This window comes from Lolium rigidum, chromosome 1 (assembly GCF_022539505.1).
Source record: "Lolium rigidum isolate FL_2022 chromosome 1, APGP_CSIRO_Lrig_0.1, whole genome shotgun sequence".
NCBI lineage: Eukaryota > Viridiplantae > Streptophyta > Magnoliopsida > Poales > Poaceae > Lolium > Lolium rigidum.
The window spans coordinates 356,555,777-356,568,555 of NC_061508.1; the positions used below are offsets into that span (position 1 = coordinate 356,555,777).

Consider the following 12,779-nt stretch of genomic DNA (forward strand, 5'->3'; position numbering starts at 1 on the left):
TTTGCAAAAATTTCATAAAATTGCCTGTTTTGCCGGACGTGACAGAACGGTCGTAACGGTCCCTTCGGTGTAGCATCTCCGCGTAACGGAACACTGTTGCTTGTTGGTTATTACGGGGAAATAGGAGGAGGCAGACGAACCTAGGAAGCCACCCACGCCGACGCCGACGCCGACGCGGCACACACGACGTCGATCGCAGCCGAATGGGAGGGAGGAGCCACGAAGCTGCGTCGCACAGCTCACCCCTACACGGCTACAACCCAGCCTGTCCCCGCCTAACCATGAGAAGCATCACCACCACACACGTGACGTGAGACCCATCCCATCCCACCGTCCCTCTCCCGCCGGCGCCTTCCGCGTGACCAGCACCTTCCCTGAACCTCCCTCCTTCCTCCTCCCCCTATTTATTCCCTCACCTCCCACTCTCTCCACAGACCAACAATCCACCATCCATCACACCTCAAGAACAGAGCAACCAACCAATCAGCAAGACCACCATCAACTCACAAGTCAGACCATGGCATCGCAGCAGCAGCAGTCGGTGGGCTTCGAGGACTACCTCCCGGTGATGGCGGAGCGGCTGGGCGAGGAGGGCCTGATGCAGGAACTTGCCTCCGGGTTCCGGCTGCTGCAGGACCCGGCGCTGGGCCTCATCACCTTCGCCAGCCTCCGCCGCAACGCGCCGCTGCTCGGCCTCGGCGGCATGTCCGACGACGACCTCCGCGGGATGCTCGCCGAGGGCGACTTCGACGGCGACGGCGCGCTGAGCGAGATGGAGTTCTGCGTGCTCATGGTCAGGCTCAGCCCCGAGCTCATGGACGAGCCCCGCAGGTGGCTCGACGACGCCGTCGCCCAGGCGTCACAGTTCCTCTTCACCAGTTAGAGGAGGAGCACTAGTAGTAGAGGTCGTTTTTCTTTGGTGATTCTTCAATCCGTTGTTCATAGTCAGGATTATTTCAAGAAGGCAGGCAGGCACTGTCGGTTGGATCACGGAATTCCACTTGTACTCTCTGAATTAATCGACATAAGCCTGTCCAGTTTCACTACATGTGCAGCTCCTCAATCCGCGATCATTCGCCGCAATCAATCATCAGATTAATAGAACAGAGCCGCACTAGAAGGGAAGCGTGATTTCTTTCATATTTCGATCATCGTCATGACGCCCAGAAGTCTTGAGAAGTGTGAGTGAGAACAGATCGTGCATTTGGTCAGCGGCGCCAGATACGTCATCGTTGGAATTCGATGGCATCGCAAGACTCGAAGGGGCAGGCACTGCGCTTAGCAGCCTCTTGGTGCCGAGGTCAACAAGTTAAAACGAAATCCCCCGTACCAACAACGCGCGCCGGCCGGCCGGCCGTCCGAGGATCATCACCTTGTTTTCTCGACCCTCAGCGCGCGCGCGCGCGCGCACGCAGGAAGTGCCAGTTCAACGCGACGCAGACGTTGCGTTTACTCGGTCTGAGCTCTGGAGAAACACATCCAGGCAGGAAGCAGATGAATGCCCGTCGCTGCCAGACGTGACGTTTTTTCTTCCTTTTGACAGTACGAGTTCGATGTGACGTTGCCAGCGTGCGTGCTGTAGTGCTCGCTACTCGTAGCAGCAGAGTTGAGTAGCAGCCGTGCCGACCTCGCTTGTCCCCTGCTTGTTGTTCAGCCTCGACGGTCGACACTGACCAACTCTGGTTCACGAAACTGAAGGAAACTCGTCGTACCAAGGGATAGTGTAGTAGGGTAAGCAAAATGCGTATGCGTGGTCGGCCCGGGCAGCTTCCTTCCTTCCGGAAAGGTTGGCGGAAGCTTCAAAAGCGTCTCGTGGCAAAGGAAAGCGACGCTTGCCGTTGCCGCCGCACGAGGCACGGAAAGAAAGAAAAAAGAAGCCGTCCACGTCGTGCTAGGTACGACGAGTAAACTGCTCTTGTTTTGGACCGCGGCGAGCCACACTGATATATGCTGTACCCCTGTCCAGCTAGCTTCGAGCCCAATTTCCTCATGAACATTTTACCGTTGCCGTTTCCTTCGTGTACGTTGGCTGAATCTATCATCTTCTAGCTCGGGCAACCGTACAGTCTTTGCCAACTTTATAATAAGCTTTCTTGAAACCAATTTTGAAGAGAACACCATCTATTTTATTCCTATAAAATTCATAAATGGTCTCATGAAGAATGTGCCTTCCAGGCATAAACGCACTTTAAGTAGGCTGAATCACATTCTCGGCATGTCAGCCACTCTATTAGTCCGAACTTTAATGAAAACCTTGAAGCTAACATTTAAGAGGCATATCGGACGGTATTGCTGAATCTGAAATGCATTTGCATTTTTTTGATAATAAAATGATTGTCCCAAAATTAAGGAGAAATAAAGGAAGTTGTCTTGATTGAAAACTCCCAAACATAGCCGTGAGATCCCCTTAGGCCTTGTTTGGAAACAGTGGATTCTAGTGTTTAGTAGTGAATTATCCAACGTGTTTGTGGCGACGACCTGATTCCCTTCTGTTAACCAAGAAACGTGAGCGTATAAAACGCGAGACACACCTCGCGTCTGAAAAATTACCCAACCCGACGTGCTTGCAGGGGTTAAATTGGGCTTACACGTCTAGCAACTGGGCTGCCAAACGGACATAGAGTGTATTCTCGGGTAATTTGCTAGGCTGGTATAATACACTTGTATCCAGTTAAAAACCTGGCTGGCAAACAAGGTCTGAATGACATCCCAAAATTGTTGGTACAATTCAGCAGGAAATCCATCCGTGCCCAACATTTTATTCTTTTCCATTTGCGCCTCAAAAACATCTTTTTCGGTGAAATCGGCAGTTAAGATGGAATTCTCATCAGCCGATATTTGTTTGTGCTATCATGAATTAAAGACTCTTCCATAACGCACGTAGAACTAACCAGCGGGACAAATAATTGTTTACAATATTTAGGGATGTAGTTTTTTGGTTCTCGTGACATATGATCGTCCCTTCATCTTGTTCGAGTTACGGAAGGAGACCCATCATTTTGCAATGAAAACAACATATAAAACTTCGGACAATTTCAAAATCAGGCCAAGCGTCTTAATACATATGCAAAAAAATCATTATTGGCCCACCATTGATTAGAAGATTTATCTTGTATGAATCGCTATTGGCTTGATACGAATAATGGAATCGTTTCAGTATGTTAAAGATACAAATGTATCCACAATTTATTTAGAGTTACTTAATAGCCTATTTCTTATACAATATCTCTATCCCGTGAAATTCTCGAGCCGAAAGATGGATGCATATGTTGTGTTTCATTTTGCTAAATGATATTAATTAAATGGTGTAGCAATTCCATAAATTTGATATAGCAATAAATAAATCCGCAAAATTCTTTCTAATATTTTAGATAGAAGAAATGTTTCTTCTATCTAAAATATTAAAAAGAATGTACTTGTTCTATCCAAATCTAATTTGCATCGATAAAATAAATCCAAATTCCAGCTGAGTAGATGAATAATTGCAAATTTTTGTGTGTACGATATTTATGAGTCTTACAACCAATTTGATTGGAAAGTCCAATGGCAAAAAGAAGGGGATTCGTTAGCTCGCTATTTAGTACGAATCGGCGAAATGAGGGAATCCATCAAAATAATTCAACAAGCTATAGAAAAAATTCTCGGCCTTAGCGTCAAGGACAGCAATAATGCTAAGCAAACGTTCCTTTTCAATTCTGTAAGTGCCATTTATGTTTTTTTTCCCAATCCTGTAGATTGCCTGATGTAATATCCCAGGTTTAGAGGCTATAAAATGAGAGAACACCAAAGTGTGCATTGCATTCATGCATAGAAAATCCGGGGAATTTTCGCGCTTTCAAATAAAACTTACCACGATGGCCGAAGTTTCACTTGACTTGCTTGGAATTGAAGTAGAGCATCAAGTCAAGCGCTATAAACTTCACTTGTGATCTTTGCTAAAACCTTGTTTTGGGTAGAGATGATTTGATCTATGAGCTAGATCAAATGGAATTAACTTTACAACAAACAACACCTTAAGTAAGGGTCAACTACAAGATTCTATAAAAGATCTCAACATGACATTTCTTACAACAACACATGAATAATTAAGAAACTATTCTTTACTTATCTTTTCCATGTCTTTTACTAAATAAATGTTTCTACCATGATTCTCATGGTGTATCTTCAACTAATTTTGTGTGTAATATAATTCAATTCTAAACTTATTAATAAATAAGGTAAATCACGGGGTCTAAAGTGCATAAAGGCCACACATTCTTAATTAAATCATAACTTATTAAATATATGGAATATCATAAAACTGAATCCATTTACATTATAAGTTATAGTTCAAACTATTTGAATAAAATTACTCATGAGTATTTTGAAACTCATATGATCATGCCTTGGTGCAATCAAACACCAACTATTCAAAATTGAGGAATAACCTTCAACCTTGACTTTTTGACCAATATTATAATATAAATCCAATCAAATATGATATAGTGACTCATCCACAATAATAAAACCATCCACAAGATATTTAGTAACAAATGCCACTTGGCTATCCAAATATAATTCATATGAGAGGATAATGATCATGCCACATAGGATGAAAATATCTACATGACTTGCATCCCAAGACTTGCCACCTCATGCTCAAAGGATTGCTATGGATGAGGGCATGACAACCAAGCACCTTACTCATCAAACCAAAACAAGAGTCACCCACCTATGTGTCATGACACTAGAGCTTGCCCAAGCCTATAAAAGGAGCCACACCCTTCCTCCATTTGCTCATCTAGTACCATGATACATGGGAACAAACATATAGAGCCACTCCATATGAATTAGCTAGGATCAAGATTAAGAAGCTAGGAGGTGGAGGCATACCACAAGATGCAGGTTTATCAGATTTCCTGAAGAACAAGCTACAAAAGATACCAAGGTAGAATTCCTAGGCAAACCATATATTTAGAGGATCATATCATCATCTCCTGAGAAGGATCTTAGGATTTTACAAGACATTTAGAAGTGAGAGAGATTATAGATGCTAACCATAGCCATGTCTATCTTAGAGAATACTAGAGTAGTATTAAATCTTACTTGTTCAAACCAACATTTGATCTTGGAGATGAGAGCCATGTTCTATTAGTGAAACATAACTAAAACCCTAGACCACACCTGAATTCCAATCCAAGGATCACTTTGGATCATAAATAGAACCCTGCCATACCTCATGCCTATTTATATTTCAATTTAATAAAGCTTATGCAAAACCCTAAACCATTTCATATGGGATCCACTCCACATAAAATAATATGTCCTAACTTGTGTATCATGGATCACAAGTATAAACCAAGAAAGTTATAATTAAGCTTAAATGATATTTAAGTGATTAGAATAAAACCAATATCCAATTCTATTTTGCCTTCCAAGTAATTTGTTTAGTTGACCAATAGAAATAATATATTATAGTTTGGACCATAACCTTAGCAAGTGAATTAACCATGATGAGCTTAGGATTTATTTCAAGTAAGTCAAGCTAGAATTTGCTAAGCAAGATTATTAAAGATAGGGTTTATCAAACCATCTTCTTAAAACCTTAGAAATAATTCTTCACATAAAATCATGAACCAATCCATTCCCATTACCATTTAATTTAAACCCTAGCCATAATTAAATTGTATGTGAGTAATCATTATGGTTAAGCACTAGAAAATTATAATATGTTCACCTTGCAAATGTTCTAAATTCCAAATCATTTAAACAGATTTGATTTCTAAATTTAAAGGCAATTGAGTTGAACCCTAAAATTTTATCAATTTGAATTTTAAGTTGTGCCTCATAAGAACCCCAAAATTAATCAATTATAAAATAGTTGTTTATAAACAAAACAATACAGTAGGCAGCATTACCAAATTGTTTTGATACTCAAATATTTTAGAACTCGCAAAACAAAACGAGAATTCAAATTTGGATTCAAATAACAAAACACAAAACGAGAAAATATAAATAGAAAATTTGAAAAGAGAAAGAGAGGGAAACTTACCGGCGAGGCCACCGCAGCCCAACCACCATCTCCACACAAGCCCACCAGTAACCCAGCCCACGAACGAAATCGACCCACCACCATACCGTTTCGATTGCCTTAAAAATCGTGCGAGAGGAAAACATCGTCGTCCTCTTGTCCGGCGTCGACAGCGCTGCAACGCCAGTAGGCCACGACCTCCTCGCCGATAAGCTTGCCCGGACGTCACCAGACCTCTCAGAAGCACGCCCAATCCCTCTCGCGTCCGAGTCTATCCGCGGAAGAAAAGATCTTCGCCAGACTAAATCCTCCAGAGACCGCCACCTCCTGACCGTCGCCGTCGTCGTGTCGAGGCCTCGCAGCTCCCCTCGGCCTATAAATAGTTGGAAATCATCACCGTGTAATCCTTGTTCTTCGCCGCCCATCCATTCTCTCTCAATCGCCCTCTGTCTCTCACCATTATCCACTTACTGTCGCCGGCGTCGTGGACGAGTTCGACGGAGGAGACCACCCCAAGCTCCGTGCAGTGGCTCGTTGGAAGCGCATCGTCGAGGAGAGCCTGCGGGTACAAGCAATCGTCCGGGGAGCAAGGTGCAGGGCGAATTTGAAGATTTCCTTTCTCAGTACATCGTCGGTAATGGCGAAATCAAGCTCATCTCCATCGCCAATCGACGCTGCCAACCACACCATCGTACTCTAGGTGAGTTTGTGCGTCTGTAGAGCCTCCTCTTGCATCCTATCGACGTCTGTAGCTCCATTTAGCCACCTCGCCGGAGAGCACCGCCGCGAGACATGTTTTCCGACATGGTTCCGGCGACCAATAGCCTATTCCACCACCACCATCGTGTTCCTTGTCTTCTTCTCGTTCGATTGATACCAACCGCGCATCCGGGGGTGCCCTGTAGCGGCGGCGCCGTCTTCGTCTGACCGCCGGCGTCAAGCCGCCGGTAGAGATGACGTGGCCGTGGGCTCCCCACACCTGTTTGACTTGGTCGTTGCCCTCGTGGCAGCTGACCTGTACCAGACCCCACCTGTCTGTCTCTGTGTGTGTAACTCGAATCGGTAAGTTTAGTAATTAGGTTTATTTCAAATTCCAAAAAAATGCTGAAACTTTGTAAAATCATACAAAATTCATTTCAACTTCGAAAAAATATAAATAATATATCAAAATGCTCACAAAAATAAACTCTATTCAAATAAAATATAAAATAAAAATATGTGTCAAAATAATAATTCACTTATTTTTAACTTTAGTAATTATGCCTTTTCATTTGTTTTAAATCCAATTTAAATTAAATAATTAGTAAAGTTTCAAAATTAAATATTATCTATTCAGTAAGTAAGTAAAATGTTAAGATTAATTTTCTTTATCATATTCTCATCAATTAACAAATATTAGAGGTAATTCATAAACCCTAATTTGCAAATTACCATTTACCATTTTCTTTAAATAAAATAAAGCAAGAAAATAGTAAAGGTTAATGTTATTTTGATAATTCAAAACTTGTTTATTTAAACATATTTAGTGCACAAGTTAATTAGTTTAAATCTTAATAACAATTATAAAACCCTAGTTTCTAATTAAACCCTAAGTATTATTTATTTTAATTGGTAAATCACTTAAAATTAATAAAATAATAATACCATTGTTAAATTTTGCTATAGGTACTTAATCACATTAATTCTAGTACCAAGTATTATTTTAGAGTTGTAACATAATTTAGAAACCCTAACTTTAATATAAGTAAGATCTGGATTCCATTATTTTATGTGCTCATCCTAAGTTAGTTGCAATCCTAAAACCCTAGGGGTTTAGCCCATATGATCATATAAACTTCACTTTACTTATAGCACCTTGCTAAGAAACATATATATGCATGCTCATGATCCACTAGAATAAGACCAATTCACATAAGATTATCATTTCATGTCTTTATCTTTATTAAACCTAGATGATCCACTAATGTCACCTAGGTATAAAACCTAGCTTATTACCACATGTTAGCACCATTGATCACTATTCCTATATACCACACCATGCAATTCAATCTCAACCATCAAACCCTAGTAGAACCATAATGATGAACCCTAGTACCAATTTTGTGTAGTAATGCACATAACATGCTCCTATTACACTAAACCCTACTTAAAAAGTAATAAACCACTTAGTTTGGCAACCATTAGAGATTACTTAGTTAAGAAGATGTGAAGCCATAGTAAACCCTACTCATAGCAACACCTTGACCATTATTCTTTGATATGATACCCATAATCAACCATAGTAATAAACACTGCTAATACTTGCTACATATAAACCAATTCCGTTTAAGAACCCAACTAGTTCCTATTAAAGAACTTAATGAATCCAATAGTAAACCCTAGAAAGCCATAGTTCCTATTTATAGTAGTTCTTGTTCTTATTTAACCTCGTTCTTCAAAAGTTATTCTTTTGAAGTACAAATGTGAATCAAATCATAGAAACCCATAATTCTTATTTGAAATACTTATTACTTCTTAATCAATATGTTCTTCAAAAGTTATTCTTTTGAAGTATAATATAAGTAATCATCAACCATGTCTTATAGAACTTAAAACTGAAACTACTCTTGCTTGTTATGCAACCACCATTCTTTTGTGAGTATGATTGTAATGATGCACTGTATCACTTGTTTATGCTATTAATATCACCAACCCTAATAGGAACCTTGTTTGAGAACCATCCTAAAAGTGCAACACACACTAAAGAAATCTTTATAACTCATCCACCCTAAATCATCGAGGTTAGGTTACGCTCGGGACGAATGCATCTCATATTATGCATTATAGCATCTTTGCCAATTCTTTAAACATTGTCCTTACCGGACAATGATGGTATTTCAGAATTTGGAGTTCTCACGTATCGAAGCTTTTGCCTGCATAATCTTGCAGTCAAGAAAGGCAAGTTCATCGCTTGCTCATGTCATTTGATTATTTCTATCAAATTATATGCAAAGTACTATACTTATCACTCTTGCATTGAAAAGCAAATATTATTTTACAATTATGAATATGACTATGTGGTGGGCAATGGAACCATGGTATGTGTTGATTGGTGGAGGTTCCATTGCACGGGTACTATTCATCTAGGATTAAGTACCAATGCCGTCCAGATGATTCTAGCGCCGTACATATCGCGTTGACCATAAGATCTATAATGGCTCTGGGGAAGCCAGCTGTATCTTTTCCCTCTCGCATGCCAACGGACTGGTAATAAGGGTTGCCCGGATCAGTCTATCTTTGGTAAAGGTGGGGACATGTGGTCCTGTGATACGTCCAAAACGTATCTACTTTCCCGAACACTTTTGCTATTGTTTTGCCTCTAATTTGTGTATTTTGGATACAACTAACACGGACTAACGCTGTTTTCAACAGAACTGCTCTGGTGTCTCGTTTTTGTGCAGAAATCCAACTTTCGGGAAAATCCTCGGAATTTATGCAGAAGGCCCTATTTTACCAGAATATTGACGGAGCCAGAAGGGCAAGAGAGGTGGAGGCCCGAGGGCCCCACACCATATGGCGGCGCGGCCCAGGGGGGCCCGCGCGGCCATGTGGTGTGGCCCCCTCGGCCGGCCTCCGACGCCCTCCTTCGGACTACTTATTGGGTTCGACCTGAAAACGCACGGGGAGAAGTCGAAGTCGCCAGAAACCCTCCAGAGAGCCGCCACATCGCGAAACTCCGTCTCGGGAGCCGAAGTCTCCGTTACGGCACTCCGCCGGGACGGGGAATTGGAGGAGATCATCACCGCCATCACCGCCAACGCCTCTCCATCGACCAGCCATGTTTCCCCCATCCATGTGTGAGTAATTCCCCCGCTGTAGGCTGAAGGGGATGGTAGGGATTGGATGAGATTGGTCATGTAATAGTCATAAGATTGTTAGGGCATAGTGCCTAGTATCCGTAGATGTCACTTTTATGATATTGTTGCAACTTGTTATGCTTAATGCTTGTCACTAGGGCCCGAGTGCCATGATCTCAGATCTGAACATGTTATTGATTCATGAAGATATTCGTTGTTTATGATCTTACCTGCAAGTTGTATACACATGTCGCTGTCCGGAACCAATGGCCCCGAAGTGACAAATCGGGACAACCGGAGGGGATGGTAGTGATGTGAGGATCACATGTGTTCACGGAGTGTTAATGCTTTGCTCCGGTACTCTATTAAAAGGAGTACCTTAATTTCCAGTAGTTTCCCTAGAGGCCCGGCTGCCACCGGCTGGTAGGACAAAAGATGTTGTGCAAGTTTCTCATTACGAGCACGTACGACTAAATATGGAACACATGCCTATTGATTGATTAGTACTTGGATACCGTTTTATTATTATCTGCAAATGCCCCTGCTTTGATTGTTACATGAGTTTCTCTCATCCATGCAACGCCCGTTAAATCCGTCCCTGTGCCTACAGTATTTTAAACCTGCTGTTTACTATAATCACTACTGCTGTCTTTATTTCACCGCTGCTGTTATTTCACTATTCCTACTGCCATAAAACTGTTACTACTGATAAATGATACGTCTCCAACGTATCGATAATTTCTTATGTTCCATGCTACTTTATTGATGATATCTACATGTTTTATACACATTATATGTCATATTTATGCATTTTCTGGAACTAACCTATTAACAAGATGCCGAAGTGCCAGTTCCTGTTTTCCGCTGTTTTTGGTTTCGTAAATCCTAGTAAGGAAATATTCTCGGAATTGGACGAAATCAACGCCCAGGTTCCTATTTTGCCCGGAAGCATCCAGAACACCCGAGAGCCGCCAGAGGGAGGCCCTGTGGGCCCCAGATGATAGGGTGGCGCGGCCTGGGCCCTGGCCGCGCCAGCCTATGGTGTGGGCGCCTCTTCGACCCTCCGAGGCTGCCCTTTCGCCTATATAAATGCCCCTGCATCGAAAACCCTTACGGAGGAAGCCACGGTACGCGAAACCTTCCAGAGCCGCCGCCATCGCAAAGCCAAGATCTGGGGGACAGGAGTCTCTGTTCCGGCACCCTGCCGGACGGGGAAGTGCCCCCGGAAGGCTTCTCCATCGACACCGCTGCCATCTCTACCGCCATCTTCATCACCGCTGCTGCTCCCATGAGGAGGGAGTAGTTCTCCATCGAGTCTCGGGGCTGTACCGGTAGCTATGTGGTTCATCTCTCTCCTATGTACTTCAATACAATAATCTCATGAGCTGCCTTACATGATTGAGATTCATATGATGATGCTTGTAATCTAGATGTCATTATGCTAGTCAAGTGAGTTTTACTTATGTGATCTCCGGAGACTCCTTGTCCCACGTGTGTAAAGGTGACAGTGTGTGCACCGTGTGGGTCTCTTAGGCTATATTTCACAGAATACTTATTCACCGTTATGAATGGCATAGTGAAGTGCTTATTTATATCTCTTTATGATTGCAATGTGTTTTGTATCACAATTTATCTATGTGCTACTCTAGCAATGTTATTAAAGTAGTTTTATTCCTCCCGCACGATGTAATGGTGACGAGTGTGTGCATCCGTGTTAGTACTTGGTTTATGCTATGATCATGATCTCTTGTAGATTGCGAAGTTAACTATTGCTATGATAGTATTGATGTGTATTATTCCTCCTACATAAGCATGAAGGTGACGAGTGTGCATGCTATGTTAGTACTTGGTTTAGTCGTATCGATCTTTCATGCACTCTAAGGTTATTTAAATATGAACATTGAATTGTGGAGCTTGTTAACTCCGGCATTGAGGGTTCGTGTAATCCTACGCAATGTGTTCATCATCCAACAAGAGAGTGTAGAGTATGCATTTATCTATTCTGTTATGTGATCAATGTTGAGAGAGTCCACTAGTGAAAGTCTAATCCCTAGGCCTTGTTCCTAAATACTGCTATCGCTGCTTGTTACTGTTTTACTGCGTTACTACTGCTGAGTTACTACTGCTTGTTTACTTCTGCAATATTACTACCATCAACTGCATGCCGATAAGCTATTTTCCGGCGCCGTACTACTGCTCATATTCATTCATACCACTTGTATTTCACTATCTCTTCGCCGAACTAGTACACCTATTAGGTGTGTTGGGGACACAAGAGACTTCTTGCTTTGTGGTTGCAGGGTTGCATGAGAGGGATATCTTTGACCTCTTCCTCCCTGAGTTCGATAAACCTTGGGTAATCCACTTAAGGGAAACTTGCTGCTGTTCTACAAACCTCTGCTCTTGGAGGCCCAACACTGTCTACAAGAATAGAAGCACCCGTAGACATCAAGCACTTTTCTGGCGCCATTGCCGGGGAGGAAAGGTAAAAGGCACTCATACTCCGGTTCCAGGTAACAGTACTTTTCTGGCGCCATTGTGTGTGTGCTCGAAGCTATTTCCTTTAGACTCTGCAATCGCGACATTTGGTTTCTTGTTTACACTAGTTAGGCATAATGGACAACAATGACCTTCTTATTCTATTTCCTGATTTAAGACATGGATGGTTTGATGCGAAAATTAAAAAACCCATGGAACATATTAATATGAATGCTTTGAACACTATTGTTGCTAATGCTATGGAAAATTCTAAGCTTGGGGAAGCTGGCTTTGATGAGCATGATATTTTTAGTCCCCCAAGCATTGAGGAGAAAATTTACTTTGATGATACTTTGCCTCCCATTTATGATGATTATAATGATAGTATTCTTTTGTTACCACCTGTTATGGAGGATAAATTTGATTATGATTACAATATACCTCCTATATTTGAT

General features: G+C 42.0%; 1 protein-coding gene across 1 annotated transcript; it reads left to right on the top strand.

The window, feature by feature from the left end:
* The first annotated feature begins 517 nt into the window (after positions 1-517).
* LOC124665646 (calcium-binding protein KIC-like) lies at positions 518-1,052 on the top strand. Its single transcript, XM_047203044.1, has one exon. It carries the CDS (start codon positions 518-520, stop codon positions 881-883), a length of 366 nt encoding a protein of 121 aa, XP_047059000.1. The 3' UTR covers positions 884-1,052.
* The last annotated feature ends 11,727 nt before the right edge of the window (positions 1,053-12,779 follow it).

Bases quoted from the DNA above. Each gene is read 5' to 3' on its own strand.
- LOC124665646 (XM_047203044.1), top strand. From the start codon at position 518: ATGGCATCGCAGCAGCAGCAGTCGGTGGGCTTCGAGGACTACCTCCCG.